This window comes from Vigna unguiculata, unplaced genomic scaffold (assembly GCF_004118075.2).
Source record: "Vigna unguiculata cultivar IT97K-499-35 unplaced genomic scaffold, ASM411807v1 contig_479, whole genome shotgun sequence".
Classification (NCBI taxonomy): domain Eukaryota; kingdom Viridiplantae; phylum Streptophyta; class Magnoliopsida; order Fabales; family Fabaceae; genus Vigna; species Vigna unguiculata.
Genome location: NW_021011192.1, coordinates 19,984 through 41,955, shown reverse-complemented (window position 1 = coordinate 41,955; position 21,972 = coordinate 19,984). Strand labels below are relative to the sequence as shown.

At 32.5% G+C, this 21,972-nt stretch overlaps 5 protein-coding genes across 5 annotated transcripts; all 5 read left to right on the top strand.

The window, feature by feature from the left end:
* The first annotated feature begins 1,409 nt into the window (after window positions 1-1,409).
* LOC114172043 (protein NTM1-like 9) lies at window positions 1,410-2,620 on the top strand. The gene is made up of 4 exons (XM_028056774.1): window positions 1,410-1,557; window positions 1,677-1,954; window positions 2,094-2,459; window positions 2,570-2,620. The coding sequence occupies exons 1-4, from the start codon at window positions 1,410-1,412 to the stop codon at window positions 2,618-2,620; spliced, it is 843 nt and encodes a 280-aa protein (XP_027912575.1).
* A 1,941-nt stretch (window positions 2,621-4,561) lies between these two features.
* Window positions 4,562-7,085, top strand: LOC114172048 (NAC transcription factor 29-like). The gene is made up of 5 exons (XM_028056778.1): window positions 4,562-4,836; window positions 4,943-5,220; window positions 5,739-5,885; window positions 5,977-6,222; window positions 6,305-7,085. The coding sequence occupies exons 1-5, from the start codon at window positions 4,641-4,643 to the stop codon at window positions 6,548-6,550; spliced, it is 1,113 nt and encodes a 370-aa protein (XP_027912579.1). The 5' UTR covers window positions 4,562-4,640; the 3' UTR covers window positions 6,551-7,085.
* A 2,647-nt stretch (window positions 7,086-9,732) lies between these two features.
* LOC114172053 (NAC domain-containing protein 83-like) lies at window positions 9,733-11,756 on the top strand. The gene is made up of 5 exons (XM_028056782.1): window positions 9,733-9,986; window positions 10,084-10,361; window positions 10,501-10,866; window positions 10,978-11,214; window positions 11,330-11,756. The coding sequence occupies exons 1-4, from the start codon at window positions 9,836-9,838 to the stop codon at window positions 11,167-11,169; spliced, it is 987 nt and encodes a 328-aa protein (XP_027912583.1). The 5' UTR covers window positions 9,733-9,835; the 3' UTR covers window positions 11,170-11,214; window positions 11,330-11,756.
* Window positions 11,757-13,980: 2,224 nt separating this feature from the next.
* Window positions 13,981-17,725, top strand: LOC114172047 (NAC domain containing protein 52-like). The gene is made up of 5 exons (XM_028056777.1): window positions 13,981-14,554; window positions 14,659-14,936; window positions 15,679-15,825; window positions 15,935-16,732; window positions 17,079-17,725. Exons 1-5 carry the CDS (start codon window positions 14,359-14,361, stop codon window positions 17,343-17,345), a joined length of 1,686 nt encoding a protein of 561 aa, XP_027912578.1. The 5' UTR covers window positions 13,981-14,358; the 3' UTR covers window positions 17,346-17,725.
* Window positions 17,726-20,367: 2,642 nt separating this feature from the next.
* On the top strand, window positions 20,368-21,468 carry LOC114172042 (protein NTM1-like 9). The gene is made up of 3 exons (XM_028056773.1): window positions 20,368-20,512; window positions 20,629-20,906; window positions 21,046-21,468. Exons 1-3 carry the CDS (start codon window positions 20,368-20,370, stop codon window positions 21,280-21,282), a joined length of 660 nt encoding a protein of 219 aa, XP_027912574.1. The 3' UTR covers window positions 21,283-21,468.
* The last annotated feature ends 504 nt before the right edge of the window (window positions 21,469-21,972 follow it).

Here is a 21,972-nt window from a genome sequence, read left to right as displayed (position 1 = left end):
ACACATGATGCATATTCCACATTTTGCAACACATACCATATTCAAGATACTCACCACATTCAACAACAGAATCTCATGCACCTCAATCCAAACTCAATGTAAGACTCCTGTACCAATTTCAACATACCATCATAGTCCAAGGCTCAACAACCATTCAAATGCAAGATTAAACATGGAAGTGCTATAATTAGTTCATCTTCCCTTAGCCAAAGACGTTCCCTAAAAAAAATTTCCTTAGAACACCATAACACACTTGATCCCATAGACAAAATAATGAAAGCCTTGATTAGACTTCTAAACTTACTATTCAGAGCAACAGAAAATCATCAAGAACCACTCTGAGTCACATGCATGACTTTAGTGCCATATACAACTCTATGGCTCAAAACCTAAAAGAGGGAAAAAAAACAAGACTTATTCTGTTCAACTCTTTAATTGGTAGTTGCGTAGAGCTCCTAATGAGGATCACAACTATGGTTCTTGATCTTCAAGAAAATAAAGAATGGGTGAGATAAGCTAGAGAAGACAGAGAAAGTTTAAAGAATTTGATTATGGAGATGATAGTTTTATAAAAATGAACTTTAATTATTAAAAATCTTTATATAACTTAATCCTTTAATATTTAAATATTATAATGTTCTATAATACAACAATGAATACTCTTAAACCGTTTTATAGCCATCACATGCCCATTGAAAATGAAAACTTATGCGAATTTAAAAATTTCACCACATTTTCAAGTAGGGCAGAAAAAAGGTGGATGGAGGAGAAAAAAAGAGTAATTGAGTACCTGCCATCAATTTTTTGAGTTCAGCAGTGATGCGAACATCACTTATAAGTTTACATCACTCTACTCAAATCTTGAAAAGGATATCAAACTTTGTGATGAAGTTCTTAGCAGAGAAGCATCGCAATAAAAGCAAAAGTGGCCATATTTAATTAAATAAATTTCTGTTTATTTTTTGTTGTTGGGAGAGCAAGGAATTGAAATGATTGGTCATGGAATAAAGAAGCGTAGGTATCAAGACTAAAATAATAAACCACAAATAACAGAGTTAAAATTAGTTTGTCAACAAATAATTTTCCTGTTGATTATTATTATATATATCCTCTAGAATCTTCTTTTTTCATTTGTTACATATCATACATTCGTCCACATGATAATAAGATAACAAATATATATCCTTCACCTTAACATCACAACATAGTTTTCTACGCGTTTTGTATTTTCCAACTATAACTTGTGACCTAAGTAGTAAAGTCAGTCAATGACTTTTTTGCATTATAAATTCGTTTCCACAGCACAACACAACACAACATAAACACTGACCTTCCTTCGTTTTCCTTGGTTAGTAGCTTCTTCACCACCTTTCCTTCCAATCTTCCTATCTTTGTTACAAACTACTACAATGGATGATGTTGTAGGATTCGGTTTCCGTCCCACAGAAGAAGAACTTGTGGACTATTACCTCAGACATAGGTTGCTCGGTGATGATCCACAAGTCCACGTCATCCCCGACATTGACCTTTGTCAAGGGGAACCTTGGGACGTGCCAAGTAATAATAATCTAAACTTTTAACACTCCATGCATCTTCATGCAACCATCCTTTCTTCTTTATCTTCCTCTTTTCTTTTCTTCACTGTTGTTTGTTTTTCTTTTCTTGTTTGAAAACAGTGTTATTCGGGGAATCAAATGTACAATTTGATTTCCCAGAATGGTTTTTCTTTAGTCCCGTTGATTTCAAGTATTCAAATAGTAAAAGGATTAACCGGACAACCAAGTGTGGCTTCTGGAAACCCACCGGAAAAGATCGTGAGATTAGAAGCTCCGACTCCAACACTCTCATTGCCACAAAGAAGACTCTTGTTTACTACAAAGGTCGCGTTTCACGTGGTCAGAAATCCAACTGGGTTATTCACGAATACCATGCTGTCACCTTTCACCAAAGCCAGGTTAGTTCGCGTTTTGGAGAATTTTAACACTCATTGCAAATTATCCTTCTTTATTTTTCTTCACTGTTCTATAGCCTCTGACATATATCAATGGATATTTTAGGTTTTAGCATTTATAACAAGTTTGAGCATTTTGCAGAGGACTTTTGTTTTGTGTCGTCTGATGAAGAAACCTGGGGGAACAACTGAAGGTGGGGGTGATGAAGGGGAGAGCAGTAGAATCATGGTTTCTGGCTATCACAATCACTCAATAGGAACCACCTTTCAGCAAGACCAAACGTCTTTTCCAAACCCCTCATTTTACGATGCCCATTTTAGAAATGAATCTAACATTAAGCACAATTCATATGACGATACCCAGGAAGAGGAATTCGTGAATTCTTTTTTTGTTCAGGACAATTATGTTAACAATGAACAAGGTACAAATACCTACTTCAATACTTTCACCCAATCGGAGTCATTGAGAAAGGTATACGATACAGATGCTGAGGCCGTCTCTGAACAGGTCAACCTATATTGTCCATCTGTTTCTGAACTGTCCCATTACTTTAGATTTGATTTCTTTATTCGAACACTTTGAATTCATCTGTCTATTTTCTTCTGAAATCATTGCAGGGTGATAATATTATGGATATTCCAACAGTGTTACTAGATATCTTAACTTAGACGAATACCATTCATCAAAAGGGTTTGATTCTGAATTATCAAACGTTGATGTCCATGACGGTGTATGTATGCCATCTCCTATCCATGAAAAAAAACAAGAGAAAAAGAAGAAAAAGAAGAGCAAATTTTCTTTCTTCTGATCATCACAGAGGAAGGTTTCAAACAATGCAGTATTCCATGCAGAGGTGAGAAAATCAAGCAGCTTCATTAGAAAAATGAAGATTACTTTCTTGACGAATGAGGCAGATGCTTCACTTGAACTGATTTTCACTTTAACATATTATTGATATACCATGCTGCATGTGTTGCATTGTGTAGGCTGGGAAGGATTTTCTGTTTGTGAATCAGAAGAAAAATAGTTGAAGAGATAACTTGAAACCTGAAGCCATTAATCTTATGATAACAATAGAAAAGGTTCTTTCATCTATATGGAGACAACTTCATGAAGACAACGTAGTTTTAAGGTTTTTATGTGTGTATTATCAGTTAGTTTTGAAGTATTATCACTTTAAGTAGATGTAGTATATGTGAAGGGGTGATGTGAGTGCTACCATAGTTCCTTTTCTTTTAGTGTGACAATGTGGAAAACTCTGTTTTAAGAATTTCATCCTTGAAAGATTGGTAAGACATGTATTTTGCATTGATGCATGCTCACTGCATCTTTCTTATTATAATTGAGTAGCTAACATTAAATAGTTAAGTTAGTTGTTGGAAGTTAGCATGATCCTGTTCAAAACCTTGGAAAGTGTATCAAACTCTGCAATGATGTTTGTGCTCAGTGGTGGGGAGCATAACAAACTACTAAAAGAAAGAAAAAAATGCATAGAAACTGTTTTATTTTTGTTCATTGAAATGGTGGGCCAAGGAAGAAACTTGGGGATCAAGGAGACTAAAACACTGAATCTATATTTCATCTACAATCACACAAATAAAGAGATTGATTTGAAAGGAAACAGTGTTAGTGTGATGGATACTCATAACAGATTATATACATATGTATTCATGAGAAAGCATGTTAAATAAATTCCTTTCAATTTCATGGAAGACCCGTGTTGTGTGGGGAAGAAGATTCTTATGACGCGGCATTTGTATATAACAAGCGTGTTTAAGAGGCATAATATTACTTTATTTTGTAAAAATTGGGACTGAATTAAAACTAAAAACAAATATAAAGATCAAACTGAGTCATTTTAACATGTGATACAACGATGAAGTGACATGTGTAAAAAATAAAAAAATCAAAAAATCAAAAATTGACACGTGACATTGACTTTAATATTGTCTGGTCAAACAAACAGTAAGGACTAAATTGAATCATTTTTAAGTAAATAAGGATCAAATTGAAACAACGAAAAATTTGAGGACCAAAATGATATTACTTGATAAATAAAAAGATAAAAAGAGTAATTTAACCTAGTTTTAATAAACTTTACGAACTTATTAGAAGCACATGATTATATTATCATTAAATAATGGAAAGAAAATTTGATTCAATGTCATTAAATCAATAAATTTATAGGTTCATTTCTTGTTTGTTGAAATTTCCAATCAGAGTACTTAATTTATAGGTTCACACAATTTTGTTGTACTTAATTATTAGTCATAAATTGCATAAAAAAGTTATTAGTCCCAAATGACGGTGACACATTTAAATGTATATATTTATATTTTACCGAATTAAGTTTATCCAATTGATTTAAAAGAAAATTGAATGAGTGATTAAGGATGTTTATCCTTCATATTAATTTTGAAATAATTTTTTTAACTTTAATATAGATTAAGTATTTTGTAATAATTTTTATTACACATAGAATGGTAGTGTAATAAGTGTAAGAGATCTATACATTTGTTTTCCCTGTTTTTATTTTTATTTTTTGTATTTTTCTATGATAACTTGTTAGCGAAGGAGTCAATGTCTCTGCAATATAAAAACGAGGAGAGACCAAAGTCACAACAAAACATAAATTCTCCTTTATCTCTGCGATCGATTTCCTCTTCCGTTCTTATTTTCTTTCTTTGGATGTTTCATTCAAACTACAAACACAGAGTTCAGTATTCACCAAAATCAATGGGTAAAATTGTTGGTGTCGGTTTCCGTCCTACAGAACAAGAACTCGTCGATTTCTACCTCAAACACAAGTTGCTGGGTGATGATTCCCGTGTCGACGTTATCCCTGTCATTGACCTCTGCCATGTGGAACCTTCGGATGTACCAGGTAATCTAGAAAAAATCGAATTACCGAACATCCCTTCTGTCATTTATATTCTTCTTCTCTTTATGTCACTGTTGTGTGAGAGTGATCCTTTTGTTGTTTCGAACAGGGATACTTGCAAAATCACGGATTCGATTCGGTGACCCAGATTGGTTTTTCTTCAGTCCGGTTGATTTCAAGTATTCAAACAGTAAAAGGGTTAACAGGAAAACCGAGAAAGGGTTCTGGAAAGCCACTGGAAAAGACCGTGATATTAGCAGCTGGAACACCAACACTCTCATTGCCACAAAGAAGAATCTTGTTTACTACACAGGAATTGTTTCCTGTGGTGTCAAGTCCTACTGGGTTATTCACGAATATCACGCTGTTACCTTTCATGAAAGCGAGGTTTGTTTTATTTTTCATTTTGCTAGAACTTTTAACACTCATTGGAAATCATCTTTCTACTAGATTGTTATGTCTCTATATTGTATAATTTTTAGGCTTAGGTTATTGTTCTGGCTTTAGAAGGTTATTGTTGTTGTTGTTGGATTCTTTGCTTCAATCCCATGTTTTTTGTTTCACTCTATTCATGCCTAATTTTGGTTACTTGGTATTTCTTAGTGACAAAGAGGACATGTGAGACCTTTATTTTGCTTGTAAAATTGACTTATGACCTTTCTGTACGCCTTCTTAGCTTAGTTAAGTGAGTTTTATTTGGAAGCATATCAAAACAGGATATTTTTTGTTTATTCCAGTGGCACCTGCATGTGTATGAGCTCTCTTAAATCTTTTATCTTAAAAATTCATCACCGGTTTTCATCAAGGACTGTCAATTTCTTCTGTATACCATAGCCTGGTTTTTGTTGACTTTTGTTTGTATGAACTCTATGAAATAAATGCTGATTGTGCTCAAAATTTTGCAGAGGTGTTTTGTTTTATGCCGCTTGATGAGAAAATCTGGGAAAACAACTGAAGGGGGAACCGATCCACCAATCTGTGGTGAAGAGGAGCCCAGCATAATCAAGGTTTTTGACTATGAAAATCAGGCAACAGAAGAAGGAATTCCATATGTAAGCTGAATAATCCGTGATAGACATATTTACACTCTGTCTTGTGAAACATGCTGAGAACTGTAGTTGTTTCTTACATGAATTTTTTCAGGGAGGTACTTTTTCAGGAGTGGAAACAATCTTTCTGGCTGATCCTCAGACAGAGACATACGTCTCCCAAATACAACCGTCTCCACGAGAAGAAGCATCTTTTCCAAATTATCCACTAAACAATGTCTGTTTTGGAAATGAAAAGAGCTTTATGCAAGATGAATACCTGAATCGAATTTTAGCCGATGAAAACTTAGATAATGATGAAGAAAGTAGTTGTACTTTTGTTGATAATTTTTCTCAAAAGGTAAATCTTGATATTACTTATATTTCTCTTAAGCACTTCAAAAGTTGAATTAGTCTGATGTTTCCAATTGGAATGGTTACAGGACACAAATATCGTGGATAGTTCATTTGTTCACGATAAATATTTCAATTATGACGAATACCATTCATCAAAAAGGTTGAAATTATCAAAAGATGTTGCTGATGATGCATCAACAAATCAAGAAACAAAAGAAAGTATGATTGGAGATGGATTTTGGAGAATGGAATCATCCTCTTGTGATTCAACTCCAAATGGAGTTTTGGAGATTAATTGCACTGAAGTTTCTAGTTCTCGGTCCATTTCATGAAGAAAGGAAAAATAATATCATTAAAGAATAAATATGATCAAATATGATACAATTTATGATTTAAGTTAGAACAATGATATTTTGATAACTAAATTTTTATAATTTTTTTTTATAAGTTGAGGTGTTATTTTTTAAGTAGTTTTGGAATATAGAGAAATAAAAGAAAATGAAAAAATGGGAAACTATTTAGAAGATACCACCTCAAGTTATAAGATTAAGTTGTCATAATTTAGATGTTAAAAATCATTTTCTTTTAAATTACTTTTACCAATGTATTGGTAGTAGTTAATATGTTGTGTCCTCTAGTAGGAAATCAATTTCGTATAAGATATATTGTCTATTAAGAGTATAATTGGAAACAATTAACAGTTATACATTCTAAGTTTGTTAAACTCTGCAGGATAACTGCTGGTATGTATGAGGAGTATATTTGTGATATGTAATTAAGAAATGTGTATAGTTTATTTGCACTTTATGGAGAAAGAATACTCTGTTAGACTGTTGTCCTTGACAGAGGAAAGTGTATTGGTGTATCCATGTATTGTGTGCAATTCAGAGTTGAATTATGTAGTTTGTTAGTTTTTCTAGATTGAGAAGGAAAGAACTTTAAATTTATGAAAACTGCAGTTATCACAAGAACCTTTAAATTTATGCACTCTGAGATGACTGAGAAGGGTAAAGCATAACAAACTACCATTCATAAATGAGCCTAAGGACATAACAGAAACTATGATCTTATGATGGCTTTAAGAAACAATCATATTTTAACAGAACTGTGTATTATTTGACAGAAGAATGAGTAAAGATAACAAATCAAACCATTAAGTGCACCAATAGAATGGCTTAGATTGGTGGGGGCAACCACAAGGAAAAATTGATTCCAAAGATTTTATATTTTTGTCACAAGTAAATGGAGAAGGACAATGGATTCAGATGGTAGGGGAAGCCAAAAACCTTGTAGAGCAAGTTTCACAGTGATGCAATAACAAAATATTATTCTTTCTTTATTTAATGGTGATATGAGAAACAGTTTTTCAGTAATACCTTTATGTTATTCTATTCGAAGTTTCTTACCAGTTCTAAATTATGGACGTGTCAAGTAAACAATATCAAATTTGAATTTTTAACATAATTAACAAAAAAATAATTTCTGTAATCATCTCATAATAATTTTTGCTGTACATATTTCATTATAATTTTACTTTTATTGATATTTTATTTTTAAAAAAAATTAATTATTTTTTAAACTTTAATTAATTACTTACAATAAAGAAAACTACCTTCAAAAAAATATTTATAATAAAATTTTATAAATCATTCATTATATAATAATAACAATAATAATAATAATAAATACGATAACATTAATTATTTTATTATAGTAATAAGAAAAAGTGAATATACATTTGTCACATATGCATGATATATTTTACTTACACCTATTTTATATATTTGTAATTTTTTTATAATTGTCTTTTTTTACATAATATCTTATAATTTTACTTTGCAACTGTTTTTTTTTTTTATATACATTAACTCAAAATGTAAGAAGAGATGTAAAGATGATATACAGTAATAAAAGTTAAAAGACGATATCTGAAATTTTTAGAGAAAAATTAAATCTTTTTAGCAAGCAAATATCTTAACAACTAATATTTTTAAAAAGGACAGTGTAATGTTTTTCTTTGCTCTTTGCATTTTTTTTGTGATTGTAATGATAGAGTTTTTAACGAAACTCAAAACAATAAAATAATAATTTTGACTATTAATTATATTATTATTTTAATTATATATTTTTTATATTTTAATTTAATTATATATATATATATATATATTTTTTTTTTTTTACAATAAAATTCTTAAGAGATTATATCTAAAAAAATTATTAGAATTGTGTCTTACCTTAGTCAAATGGTGTGTATAAAGCAAGAGCGTGTAGACCAATAGAATTTGTCATCTATATTTTCTTTTTATTTTAAGAAGGCAAGAGTGTCAAGCACGCACTACTGGCCAATTGCTAGTTTTATCTTCAATATTAAACTTATGATGACAAGCAAAATTTTGACAAAGTTAACAAAATTTCTAAAAATATAATTAAAATTGATTAATTTTTTATTTTTAATTAAAATAAAATAATAAAATAATATTTTTTTATCTAAATAGGAAAGTTTGTCGAATCTTTGTTAAAAATATTTTGTTAACATATCATAACTCTGATAATAATAGCTAAAGTTAATGTTAAAAGTAACTATTTTTGAAAGAAAAAAAATCAGAATTTGATAAATTTAAATGGGACAAAAATAAATGTGTTTGAACTTTAGAGATATGAAAGTTATGTTTTTATTTATATTCTTATTTTCTCATGCACAATAGAAAATTAAAATCTACGCGGATTCTGAAACCTTACCCCATTTCCAAGAAGGGACAGAAGGTAAAGGAGAAGAAGAAGAATACTTGTGTAGCTGACATCAAACTCTTGAGTTCAGCAATGCTGAGAACATCACTTACAACTTCTAAACTCTACTCTTTAAATTAGTTTATATATTAAATTTTTTATCTTATTATAAGTTAATTTTAACGTCGATTTTTTTACTTTCCCTTGCAAAATTGTTTAATGGAAATTTCGTGCCCAAGTTTAATCTCATATCAACCACAAAGGGAATTGCATGCGTATTTAATTTTTTTTTAAATGGTAGATTTATTAGAAAGTTACATGCGAGTTGTGTGTGCGGTAGAAGTTTCTTGTTCTTAACTTCGTCATTTACCATATAAATGATGTAACGAAAAATAAAAATAGAAGAAAAATCATATATATATATATATATATATATATATTAATGTGGACATGGAGTAGACAAAAACAAATGGTTCTTAAAACAAGTCAAGTATTACAGCGAGGTAAAAAAATTTGATGTTATGATGAAACCCGAATATAACTTTTTAGGATATTGTTGAATATTATATATAACCTCTAGAATGTTCGGTTTTCATTTGCTACGTACCGATGATAATAAGATAACAAATATCCTTCATATAACAGCACAACATGGTTTCCTTTGCTTTTTGTTTCTTTTTTTGTATTTTCCAACGATAGCTTGTCAGCTAAGGAGTAAAGTCAGTAACGACTTTTTTGCATTATAAATTCATTTCCAAAGCACATCACAACACACAACACAAAAACACTGAGCTTTCCATTTTCCTTTGTTAGTAACTGCTTCACCACCTTCCCATCTTTCTTTCTTTGTTGCAATTGCAAACTACAAAGTTAAGTGTTCACCAAAACCAATGGATGATGTTGTAGGATTCGGTTTCCGTCCCACAGAAGAAGAACTTGTGGACTATTACCTCAGACATAGGTTGCTCGGTGATGATCCTCAAGTCCACGACGTCATCCCCGACATTGACCTTTGTCAAGTGGAACCTTGGGACGTGCCAAGTAATAATCTAAACGTTTAACACTCCATGCATCTTCATGCAACCATCCTTTCTTCTTTATCTTCCTCTTATCTTTTCTTTTTTGTTGTTTAAAACAGTGTTATTGGGGGAATCAGATGCACAATTCGATTTCCCAGAATGGTTTTTCTTTAGTCCTGTTGATTTCAAGTATTCAAACAGTAAAAGAATTAACAGGACAACCAAGTGTGGCTTCTGGAAACCCACCGGAAAAGATCGTGAGATTAGAAGCTCCGACTCCAACACTCTCATTGCCACAAAGAAGACTCTTGTTTACTACAAAGGTCGCGTTTCACGTGGTCAGAAATCCAACTGGGTTATTCACGAATACCATGCTGTCACCTTTCACCAAAGCCAGGTTAGTTCGCGTTTTGGAGAATTTTAACACTCATTGCAAATTATCCTTCTTTATTTTTCTTCACTGTTCTATAGCCTTTGACATATATCAATGGCTATTTTAGGTTTTAGCATTTATAACAATTTTGAGCATTTTGCAGAGGACTTTTGTTTTGTGTCGTCTGATGAAGAAACCTGGGGGAACAACTGAAGGTGGGGGTGATGAAGGGGAGAGCAGTAGAATCATGGTTTCTGGCTATCACAATCACTCAATAGGAACCACCTTTCAGCAAGACCAAACGTCTTTTCCAAACCCCTCATTTGACGATGCCCATTTTAGAAATGAATCTAACATTGAGCACAATTCATATGAAAATACCCAGGAAGAGGAATTCGTGAATTCTTTTTTTGTTGAGGACAATTATGTTAACAATGAAGAAAGTACAAATACCTACTTCAATACTTTCACCCAATCGGAGTCATTGAGAAAGGTATATGATACAGATGCTGAGGCCGTCTCTGAACAGGTAAACCTATATTGTCCATCTGTTTCTGAACTGTCCCATTACTTTAGATTTGATTTCTTTATTTTGAACACTTTGAATTCATCTGTCTATTTTCTTGTGAAATCATTGCAGGGTGATAATACTATGAATATTTCCACAGTGTGTAGTAAATATCCCAACTCAGACGAATACCATTCATCAAAAGAGTTTGATTCCGAATTATCAAACGTTGATGTCCATGAAGGTGTATGTATGCCATCTCCTATCCATGAAAAAAAACAAGAGAAAAAGAAGAAAAAGAAGAGCATATTTTCTTTCTTCTGATCATCACAGAGGAAGGTTCCAAACAATGCAGTATTCCATGTAGAGGTGAGAAAATCAAGCAGCTTCATTAGAAAAATGAAGATTGCAGAAGCTTCACTTGAACTGATTTTCACTTTAACGTACTATTAATATACTATGCTGCATGTGATGTATTCTATAGGCTGGGAAGGATTTTCTCATTGTGAATCAGAAGAAAAATAGTTCAAGAGCCAGAAGCCATCAATCTTGTGATAACAATAGAAAAGGTTCTTTCATCTATATGGAGACAACTTCGTGAAGCCAAAGCCTATTTCCACAATTGTTATGTCTTGTCAACGTAGTTTTAAGGGTTTTTATGTGTGTTTGATCATGTTAGTTGGGAAGTATTATCTCATGTTACAACTTAAGTACATGTAGTAGTACATGGTGAGTGCTACTATAGTTCCTTTTCCTTACGTGGAAAACTCTGTTTTAAGAATTTCATGATTGTAAGATAGATATGTAAGACATGTAGTTTGCATTGATGGATGCTCACGGCATCTTTCTTAATCTAATGAAATATGTGTGCACATTTGTTTCCTTTAGTTTATTCATTTTGTAATTGCAATATTAATATCTTTTTACTATAGTGTTTCGAAGATTCTGTATCACCAAATTAGTATTTAAAAAATATATAATCTTTATCAAGTTTGTCCTTTTGTTGCTCCAGTCTAGTTCTCCATAAAGACAAACGTGGTGACACTTTCAATATTTGAGGGACTATTTCGGTGACATCGTAATATTTGGAAATAAAATTTAGGAGTTTACTATTTAAACCTGTGATAACAAAAACCTTAAGGCTAAACAAATTTTGTTTTGTTTTATTAATTTTGAACTGAGATGAACTTTCTTATTCGTAGCTAATCTAATTGGTGGTTCTTAAAAGCAATGTCTAGTCGTTGAAACACATCTTACTAAGACTATGTGGCCTGTACTGAAAATGTTTTGTTGCTGTCACCCAAATTAACAATTCCTGGCCCATATTTTTCTTTTTTTTGTTGTTGGGTAGAAGATTTTGATCTGCAACATGAAATGCTTAACCATAATGTAGAAATCTAAATTTTAAGGTTAATATTTCCTTTAAACATGTAATTTTAGCAGCATACAGACACGCACAACTCATCATACATGGTAAAAGTAAACACAACAAAGATATGACGTAAGAGTGAAATCAAATTTATATCAACTCACAGCTTGTATTTTGTTTTTGGTAGACACTTCAAAGAATAATAAAGGTTTAATTATACGGAAGGTTTCCGTTTTTATTACAAAATCTTAATTAGGTTTTCAATTTCAAAGTTATTTCAATTAGGTTCTATTATATAAAAATTTGTTCTAATTTTGTCCTTTCTGTTAGAACATCATTAACGACGTTATGTGTGTGTCATGTGTCAGCTCATGGTTTTTTAAATTTTTTTCTTGAAAAAAGAGCTGACACATATCAAATTAGGGTTTTGCGACATGTAAACTTGTGATTTTTTAATTTTTAAATTAAAAAAAAAATTGCCACATATCAAAATATGATTCTGCCACGTGTCAATTATTTATAAGAAAAATATCGATTTGGTTCCTGTATTTGTTATTTTGTTTCAATTTAGTCATAATCTCTCTTTAATCATAATCTCTCTTTAACCTGAAGTAATTTTATCTCTTTCATATATAATATTATAATGATATTTTGAAAGAGAAAAAGTAGTGGGGAGCATAACAAACCAACACTATACAAACACCTTAAGGACATGGTGGGTCAACAAAGAGAATTGATTAAAAAGATTCGATGAATGAAGGGACAACGAGTTCAGAGCTTGAAATGGTAAACTTGGGAAGCAAGTCTCACAGTTTCATAAATTCATAGTACCAGCTTCAGCAATGCTACTCTTACCAATTTCCTTCTGGAACCTTCATAGCAAAGTTCATTTCCATCAAACCTTTTTTAAAAAGAATTACGCGTGGAAAGTAAAATGCATAAAAAAGTAAACTTGCTGGGGGAAAAGCTGAATATGAAAATCCATTTACGCGTGGAAGGAGAAAAAAAAAATTGAGGTGATAACATGAATGGTTGGAGTTCACTATCTGCAATTGGAAGTTAGCACATGACTGTTCTAAATCTTGAAAAATATATCCACCTTTGGAGTCATGTTCTTGACTAGCAGTGAAGAGCATAACACAACAAACCTCAAAAAATAAAAAATAAAAATGTAAATGGAAATTCATTACCAATAGTCTTGAAAGAACATTGAAATGGTGGGACATGGGAGAAACTTGGGGACCAAGGCTCAAATAACAAACCAATAATCAAAGTATTGCTTTTCTGAACTTCATGTAAAATCAGATTAGCCAATTAACTTTTGTACTTTTACCTAATTTATTTGAAAGACACTGATCCTTGTGATAGAGACTCATAACGGATTATATCCCTATCGAATTATTAAATATATTAAATAGATTTTTGTCCATTTCGTAGAAAGTGCTGTGAGCAGTGAGGAAAAAGATTCTCATTTTCACGCGGTTTTAGTACTATACAGTCACTGCAGCATTTGTTATTGTATCTCTCTATCTGTTATTACTTCACAAATTGAAAAACAAAATTTCAAAAATTTATGTGCGTGATCTAACTTAAATTACATATGTTAATTAATTTTATATAGTTATATTACGAGCTTTTTATAAAGTTTGAAAGTATGCCTCAAACTCGAATCTTGAAATATTATTATAATGTATTTTCCAACGACAACTTCTTAACTAAGGAGTCGAGTCAGTGAATAGCGAATGTGGCATTATAAATTCAGTTCCGTAACACAAACACAAACACCGAAAACATTCAGTAGCGTTCTACACACAACTCTGTTTCATAATCTTCCCCTGTTCCTTTCTTGTTAACTACTGAAGTCAAGTGTTCAGAAAAACCAATGAGGATTGTAGGATTGGGTTTTCGCCCCCACAGATGAAGAACTCGTCGACTTCTACCTCAAACACAGATTGCTCGGTGATGATCCCCGTGTTCGCGTCATGACTGTTTTTTTTTTTGTATTTTTCTATGATAACTTGTTAGCGAAGGAGTCGATGTCTCTGCAATATAAAAACGAGGAGAGACCAAAGTCACAACAAAACATAAATTCTCCTTTATCTCTGTGAACGATCTCCTCTTCCATTCTTATTTTCTTTCTTTCGATGTTTCATTCAAACTACAAACACAGAGTTCAGTGTTCACCAAAATCAATGGGTAAAATTGTTGGTGTCGGTTTCCGTCCTATAGAACAAGAACTCGTCGATTTCTACCTCAAACACAAGTTGCTGGGTGATGATTCCCGTGTCGACGTTATCCCTGTCATTAACCTCTGCCATGTGGAACCTTCGGATGTACCAGGTAATCTAGAAAAAATCGAATTACCGAACATCCCTTTTGTCATTTATATTCTTCTTCTCTTTATGTCACTGTTGTGTGAGTGATCCTTTTGTTGTTTCGAACAGGGATACTTGCAAAATCACGGATTCGATTTGGTGACCCAGACTGGTTTTTCTTCAGTCCGGTTGATTTCAAGTATTCAAACAGTAAAAGGGTTAACAGGAAAACCGAGAAAGGGTTCTGGAAAGCCACTGGAAAAGACCGTGATATTAGGAGCTGGAACACCAACACTCTCATTGCCACAAAGAAGAATCTTGTTTACTACAAAGGAAGTGTTTCCTGTGGTGTCAAGTCCGACTGGGTTATTCACGAATATCACGCTGTTACCTTTCATGAAAGCGAGGTTTGTTTTATTTTTCATTTTGCTAGAACTTTTAACACTCATTGGAAATCATCTTTCTACTAGATTGTTATGTCTCTATATTGTATAATTTTTAGGCTTAGGTTATTGTTCTGGCTTTTATTGTTGTTGTTGTTGGATTCTTTGCTTCAATCCCATGTTTTTTGTTTCACTCTATTCATGCCTAATTTTCGTTACTTGGTATTTCTTAGTCACAAAGAGGACATGTGAGAGCTTTATTTTGCTTGTAAAATTGACTTATGACCTTTCTGTACGCCTTCTTAGCTTAGTTAAGTGAGTTTTATTTGGAAGCATATCAAAACAATATATTTTTTGTTTATTCCAGTGGCACCTGCATCTGTATGAGCTCTCTTAAATCTTTTATCTTCAAAATTCATCACCGGTTTTCATCAAGGACTGTCAATTTCTTCTGTATACACCCGAACCAAGATGAGTATTGAAGCCTGAGTTTGACATGTAAAAAAGTTTATAAATTTTAAAATATCTCATGTGACTTATGTTCTTTAATCTTGAGTAATGGTAATAATTAGTTTCTCGACAAAGCTCTCATGTGACTTACTGGATGTGTTTAATTGAGTTTTTCTATCTAAGAACACTCAAAATTCATCAATAATTCTCATCGCAGACTGTCTGTTTCTTTTGCATACGTTTGCCTCATTTGTTTTGGCCTTTTACTTTTGTGAATTGTGCAGAATGAATGCTCACTATACTCCAATTTTTTCAGAATGCTTTTGTGTTATGCCGCTTGATAAAGAAACCTGAGAAAAAAACTGAAGGAGGAACTGCTGCACTGATATGTGATGAAGGGGAATCCAGTAGAAGCGTGGTTTCTGACTATGAAAATCAGGCGATAGCAGAAGGAGTTCCATCCGTAAGCTGATGCATATTTCATGAACATACATACACTGTGACATGCCAACATACCGACAATTGATACTTCTTCTTGTAATTATATATATGATTTCTTTTTTATTTTTCAGGGAGGTACTCTAACCGGAATGGAAACAATCTGTCACGTAACATATCAGGCAGAAAAATGCATCTCCCCTACAGAACCGTCACTAATTGAAATTGAGCAGGATGACGATGCCTATTTTAGAAATGAAAACAACAATGGGCGGAGTCCTTCTGAAATTATGCAGATTCCTTACGAAACTATGCACACTCCTTGTGAAACTATGCACACTCCTTATGAAATTATGCAGATTTCTTGTGAAACTATGCAGACTCTTTATGAAACTTTGCAGATTCCTTGTGAAACTATGCAAAGTTCTTGTGAAAGTATGCAGACTCCTTGTGAAACTATGCAGACTTCTTTTGAAAGTATGCAGACTCCTTGTGAAACTATGCAGACTTCTTTTGAAAGTATGCAGACTCCTTGTGAAACTATGCAGACTTCTTTTGAAAGTATGCAGACTCCTTGTGAAACTATGCAGACTCCTTTTGAAAGTCTGCAGACTCCTTGTGAACCTGTACAGACTCTTTGTGAAAGTATGCAGATTTCTTGTGAAAGTATGCAGAATCCTTGTGAACCTATGCAGATTTCTTGTGAAACTATGCAGATTTCTCATGAAACCAACCAAATTCCTTTTGAAATTTTGCAGTTTCTTTTTGAAACTCCTTTTCAAACTATGCAAACTCCATTAGAAACTAAACAAATTCTACCTAAACTCCCGAATTCATTATTAGCCGATGAATATTTAGTCACTCAATCAAAGTCATTGAAAAGGGCATATTGCGAAAGCTCTTATAGAGATGCAGAAGTCGTCCCTGAACGGGTAAATATTTATTCTGCAAAGTCCAAATAACATTGATGAGCGTATCTCCTTTCGTTTCTGAACTTTCATGCTGGTTTAGTAAGTTAAAAGTTGTAGTGTGCTTTATGTTGATTTGAATTTTGTCATATTTTTCACAATATATAAGGATTTTCTCGAGTAGATTCTTGAAAGATACTCAAGAAAAATGCCTAGTTTGAGTTGGCTTTGATGTGATTCATGATCGATTGATGGGTTATTATGGAGACTATAGGACTTGAGAACTGCACTATTTTCTTGAATTTGTTATATTGTTATAGCACTTTTAGAAATGAATTCATCTGTTTATTTTCTTTTGAAACCATTGCAGGACGCTAGTTTTGAGGATATTTCAAGTTTGTATACTGAGTATCTTAACTCAGAGGAATATCATGTATTAAAAAGGTTTAAAACATCATATGATGTTGGACATGGTGACACACATCTTCTATTTTCCGGCCAAGAAGCAAGTGAAGAGAAACAAGAAAGTATATTTCAAGATGATTTTTGGGGATTGGAGACATCCTCATGTGACTCTACAACAAATAAACTTGTGGAGATCAATTACAGTGAAATATCTAGCTTTCTTTGCACTTAAAGGTCATGGGAAGATCAGTATCATCTAAGACCGAGCAACTTCATAGGATTCGAACTATGAACTTCGTAGCATGAATGGATTAGTAGACAAGAGTATATGTTATTAAAAGTAAGAGTATGTAGTGTATGCATTAAAATTGCTCTATAATAGCCACTTTATTAGAAATTGCATAATGAAATTTATGCATTAAAATTTAAGAGTATGTATCATAGGAAACCTATTAGAAAGTATTAGAAACTGCACGATGAAGTTGTGTATATTTAAGATAGTAGATTGTGTAACTGGGAAGTTTGTGTGGTTATTTGTAGTGAATTTTTGTTTGTAGGATACCAATTGTCTTGCTGAATCAATTTATTATCTGTGATTTTAGTATTTAATAATATAATTTCTTAGTTTTTGGAACGCATGAAGAATACAGTTATTTTCCCAAATCACTTGAACAGAGGATTGGTTAGACAACCACTTTATTTTTATATTGCTCAGCTGATCTTTGTTTTCTGAAGCAAAGATGGTTTATTCTTGATCATAAAATGGTAACTAGGTGCCTGATTATGTCCAGGGACTCTAGAGAAATATTCTAATTCAGCATGCAAAAATTAATAAAAAACTTGGATCTTATGAAACAATCATATTTTGACAGAATGAGCTTCTGTTTGTTTTTGGAGAGAAGCATGAGGGAGCACAACAAATCACACCATTAAATGCAGCCTAAGGACAAATAAAATGACTTGGATTGCTGGGAGCTATCAGAAAGAAAAATTGACTCTAAAGATTCTATATTTCGTCATAATAAGTAAATGGATTTCACAGTGATTCAATTCAAAAATATTACTCTTTCTTTCTTTGACGATGAGTGTTTCTTTATATATATATATATTATCATTCTATATGAAATGTCTTACCTATTCTACATTATGGATTAATGGTGTGTTAAGTAAACACTCTCAAATTTTAATTCTCAACAAGAATAAGAAATGACTGAATTCCGTTTGGTTTAGAAATTCGTAATCTATTATCAAAGTTATTAACCTCTATAGAATCCAAATAAGTAGTGTTAATTTAAATATTTTAGTTATAATGATTTTTACAGGAATTTATTAAAATGAATCAAATTTATATTTATATATTTTTTAATTATATATATATATATATATATATATACCTTTAATAAGAGAGAATATTTTTAAATTTGTCTTTTTTACACAATCTCTTATAAATCTAGTTTTTACACTTACAATGTAAGTAGGAGATATAAAGATCATATGTGAAAAGACCAAAATTTGAATTTTTGGAAGAAATTTTTTTTTTTTACCGACAAAGCAAATATGGTAGCACCTCAATCTTGACAAGACAAACACAAAATCTGATTTTTTTTTACATTGAAATGCTCAAATTAATTTGTCTAGACCAAACCCTTCTCGGCATAAAATGCAGAGAAATCACGTCACATCAAATTACACATTTTAAATCCTTTATCTCCTAGCAACAAATAGACCAAAGCATTCTAATTTCACATCCTCAATGCAAAATCAACCACAATTGCATAGAACCCTATTATAAGATCATAAAAAAATCATCCAAGATTATCACATTCCTCACCTCATTTATCAATTTGGACACATGATGCATATTCCACATTTTGCAACACATACTCAAGATTCACACCACATTCGACTACAGAATCGCATGCAACTCAATCCAAACTCAACGTAAGACTCACATACAAATTTCAACATATCATAGTCCAAGGCTCAACAACCATTCAAATCCGAGATTAAACATGAAAGTGCTATAATTAGTTCATCTTACCTTAGCCAAAGATGTTCCCTAAAAACAGAATTTCTTTAGAACACCAAAACACATTGAATCCCATAGACAAACAATGAAAGCCTTAATTAGAGTTCTAAACTTACAATTCAGATTGGAGAGCAATAGAAAATCATCGAGAACCACTTTGAGTCACATGTATGACTTTAGTGTCATATGCAACTCTAAGACTCAAAACCTGGAAAAAGGAAAAATCAAAACTTATTCAATTCAACTCTTTGATAGGAGGTTCCGTAGAGTTTTTAATGAGAATCACAACTAGAATTCTTGATCTTCAAAAAAATAAAGAACGGATGAGATAAACTAGAAAAGACGGAAAGAGTTTAAACAATTTGATTGTAGAGATAATGGTTTTATAAAATTAAACTTTAATTATTAAAAATCTTTATATAACTTAATCCTTTAATATTAAAATATTATAATGTTGTGTAATAGAACCATGAATACTCTTAAACCGTTTTATAGCCATCACATGCCCATTGAAAATGAAAAATTACGCGGATTCAAAATTTTACCACATTTTCAAGTAGGGCAGAAAAACGGTGGAGGAGAAAAAAGAGTAATTAAGTACCTGCCATCAATTTTTTGAGTTCAGCAGTGATGCGAACATCACTTATAAGTTTACATCACTCTACTCAAATCTTGAAAAGGATATCAAACTTTGTGATGAAGTTCTTAGCAGAGAAGCATCGCAATAAAAGCAAAGGTGGCCATATTTAATTAAATAAATTTCTGTTTATTTTTTGTTGTTGGGAGAGCAAGGAATTGAAATGATTGGTCATGGAATAAAGAAGCGTAGGTATCAAGACTAAAATAATAAACCACAAATAACAGTTAAAATTAGTTTGTCAACAAATAATTTTCCTTTTGGATTATTATTATATATAACCTCTAGAATCTTCTTTTCTCATCTGTTACATATCATATATTCGTCCACATGATAGATAATAAGATAACAAATATATATATCCTTCACCTTAACAGCACAACATAGTTTTCTATGCGTTTTGTATTTTCCAACTATAACTTGTGAGCTAAGTAGTAAAGTCAGTCAATGACTTTTTTGCATTATAAATTCCTTTCCACAGCACAACACAACACAACATAAACACCGAGCTTTCTTCGTTTTCCTTGGTTAGTAGCTGCTTCACCACCTTTCCTTCCCATCTTCCTATCTTTGTTACAAACTACTACAATGGATGTTATAGGATTCGGTTTTCGTCCCACGGAAGAAGAACTTGTGGACTATTACCTCAGACATAGGTTGCTCGGTAATGATCCACAAGGCCATGTCATCCTCGACATTGACCTTTGTCAAGTGGAACCTTGGGACGTGCCAAGTAATAATATAAACGTTTAACACTCCATGCATCTTCATGCAACCATCCTTTCTTCTTTATCTTCCTCTTATCTTTTCTTCACTGTTATTTGTTTTTCTTTTCTTGTTTGAAAACAGTGTATTTCGAGGAATCAGATGCACAATTCGATTTCCCAGAATGGTTTTTCTTTAGTCCTGTTGATTTCAAGTATCCAAACAGTAAAAGGATTAACCGGACAACCAAGTGTGGCTTCTGGAAACCCACCGGAAAAGATCGTGAGATTAGAAGCTCCGACTCCAACACTCTCATTGCCACAAAGAAGACTCTTGTTTACTACAAAGGTCGCGTTTCACGTGGTCAGAAATCCAACTGGGTTATTCACGAATACCATGCTGTCACCTTTCACCAAAGCCAGGTTGGTTCACGTTTTGGAGAATTTTAACACTCATTGCAAATTATCCTTCTTCATTTTTCTTCACTCTTCTATAGCCTTTGACATATATCAATATATAGTTTAGGTTTTAGCATTTATAACAAGTTTGAGCATTTTGCAGAGGACTTTTGTTTTGTGTCGTCTGATGAAGAAACCTGGGGGAACAACTGAAGGTGGGGGTGATGAAGGGGAGAGCAGTAGAATCATGGTTTTTGACTATCAGAATCACTCCATAGGAACCACCTTTCAGCAAGACCAGACGTCTTTTCCAAACCCCTCATTTTACGATGCCTATTTTAGAAATGAATCTAACATTGAGCACAATTCATATGAAAATACCAGGAACAGGAATTCGTGAATTCTTTTCTTGTTCAGGACAATTATGTTAACAATGAAGAAAGTACAAATACCTACTTCAATACTTTCACCCAATCGAAGTCATTGAGAAAGGTATATGATACAGATGCCGAGGCCGTCTCTCAACAGGTAAACATATGTTGTCCAAATTTTTCCAATCATACAGTGAGCATCTCCATCTGTTTCTGAACTGTCCCATTACTTTAGATTTGATTTCTTTATTCGAACACTTTGAATTCATCTGTCTATTTTCTTCTGAAATCATTGCAGGGTGATAATATTATGGATATTCCAACAGTGTTTACTAGATATCTTAACTTAGACGAATACCATTCATCAAAAGGGTTTGATTCTGAATTATCAAACGTTGATGTCCATGACGGTGTATGTATGCCATCTCCTATCCATGAAAAAAAACAAGAGAAAAAGAAGAAAAAGAAGAGCAAATTTTCTTTCTTCTGATCATCACAGAGGAAGGTTTCAAACAATGCAGTATTCCATGCAGAGGTGAGAAAATCAAGCAGCTTCATTAGAAAAATGAAGATTACTTTCTTGACGAATGAGGCAGATGCTTCACTTGAACTGATTTTCACTTTAACATATTATTGATATACCATGCTGCATGTGTTGCATTGTGTAGGCTGGGAAGGATTTTCTGTTTGTGAATCAGAAGAAAAATAGTTGAAGAGAT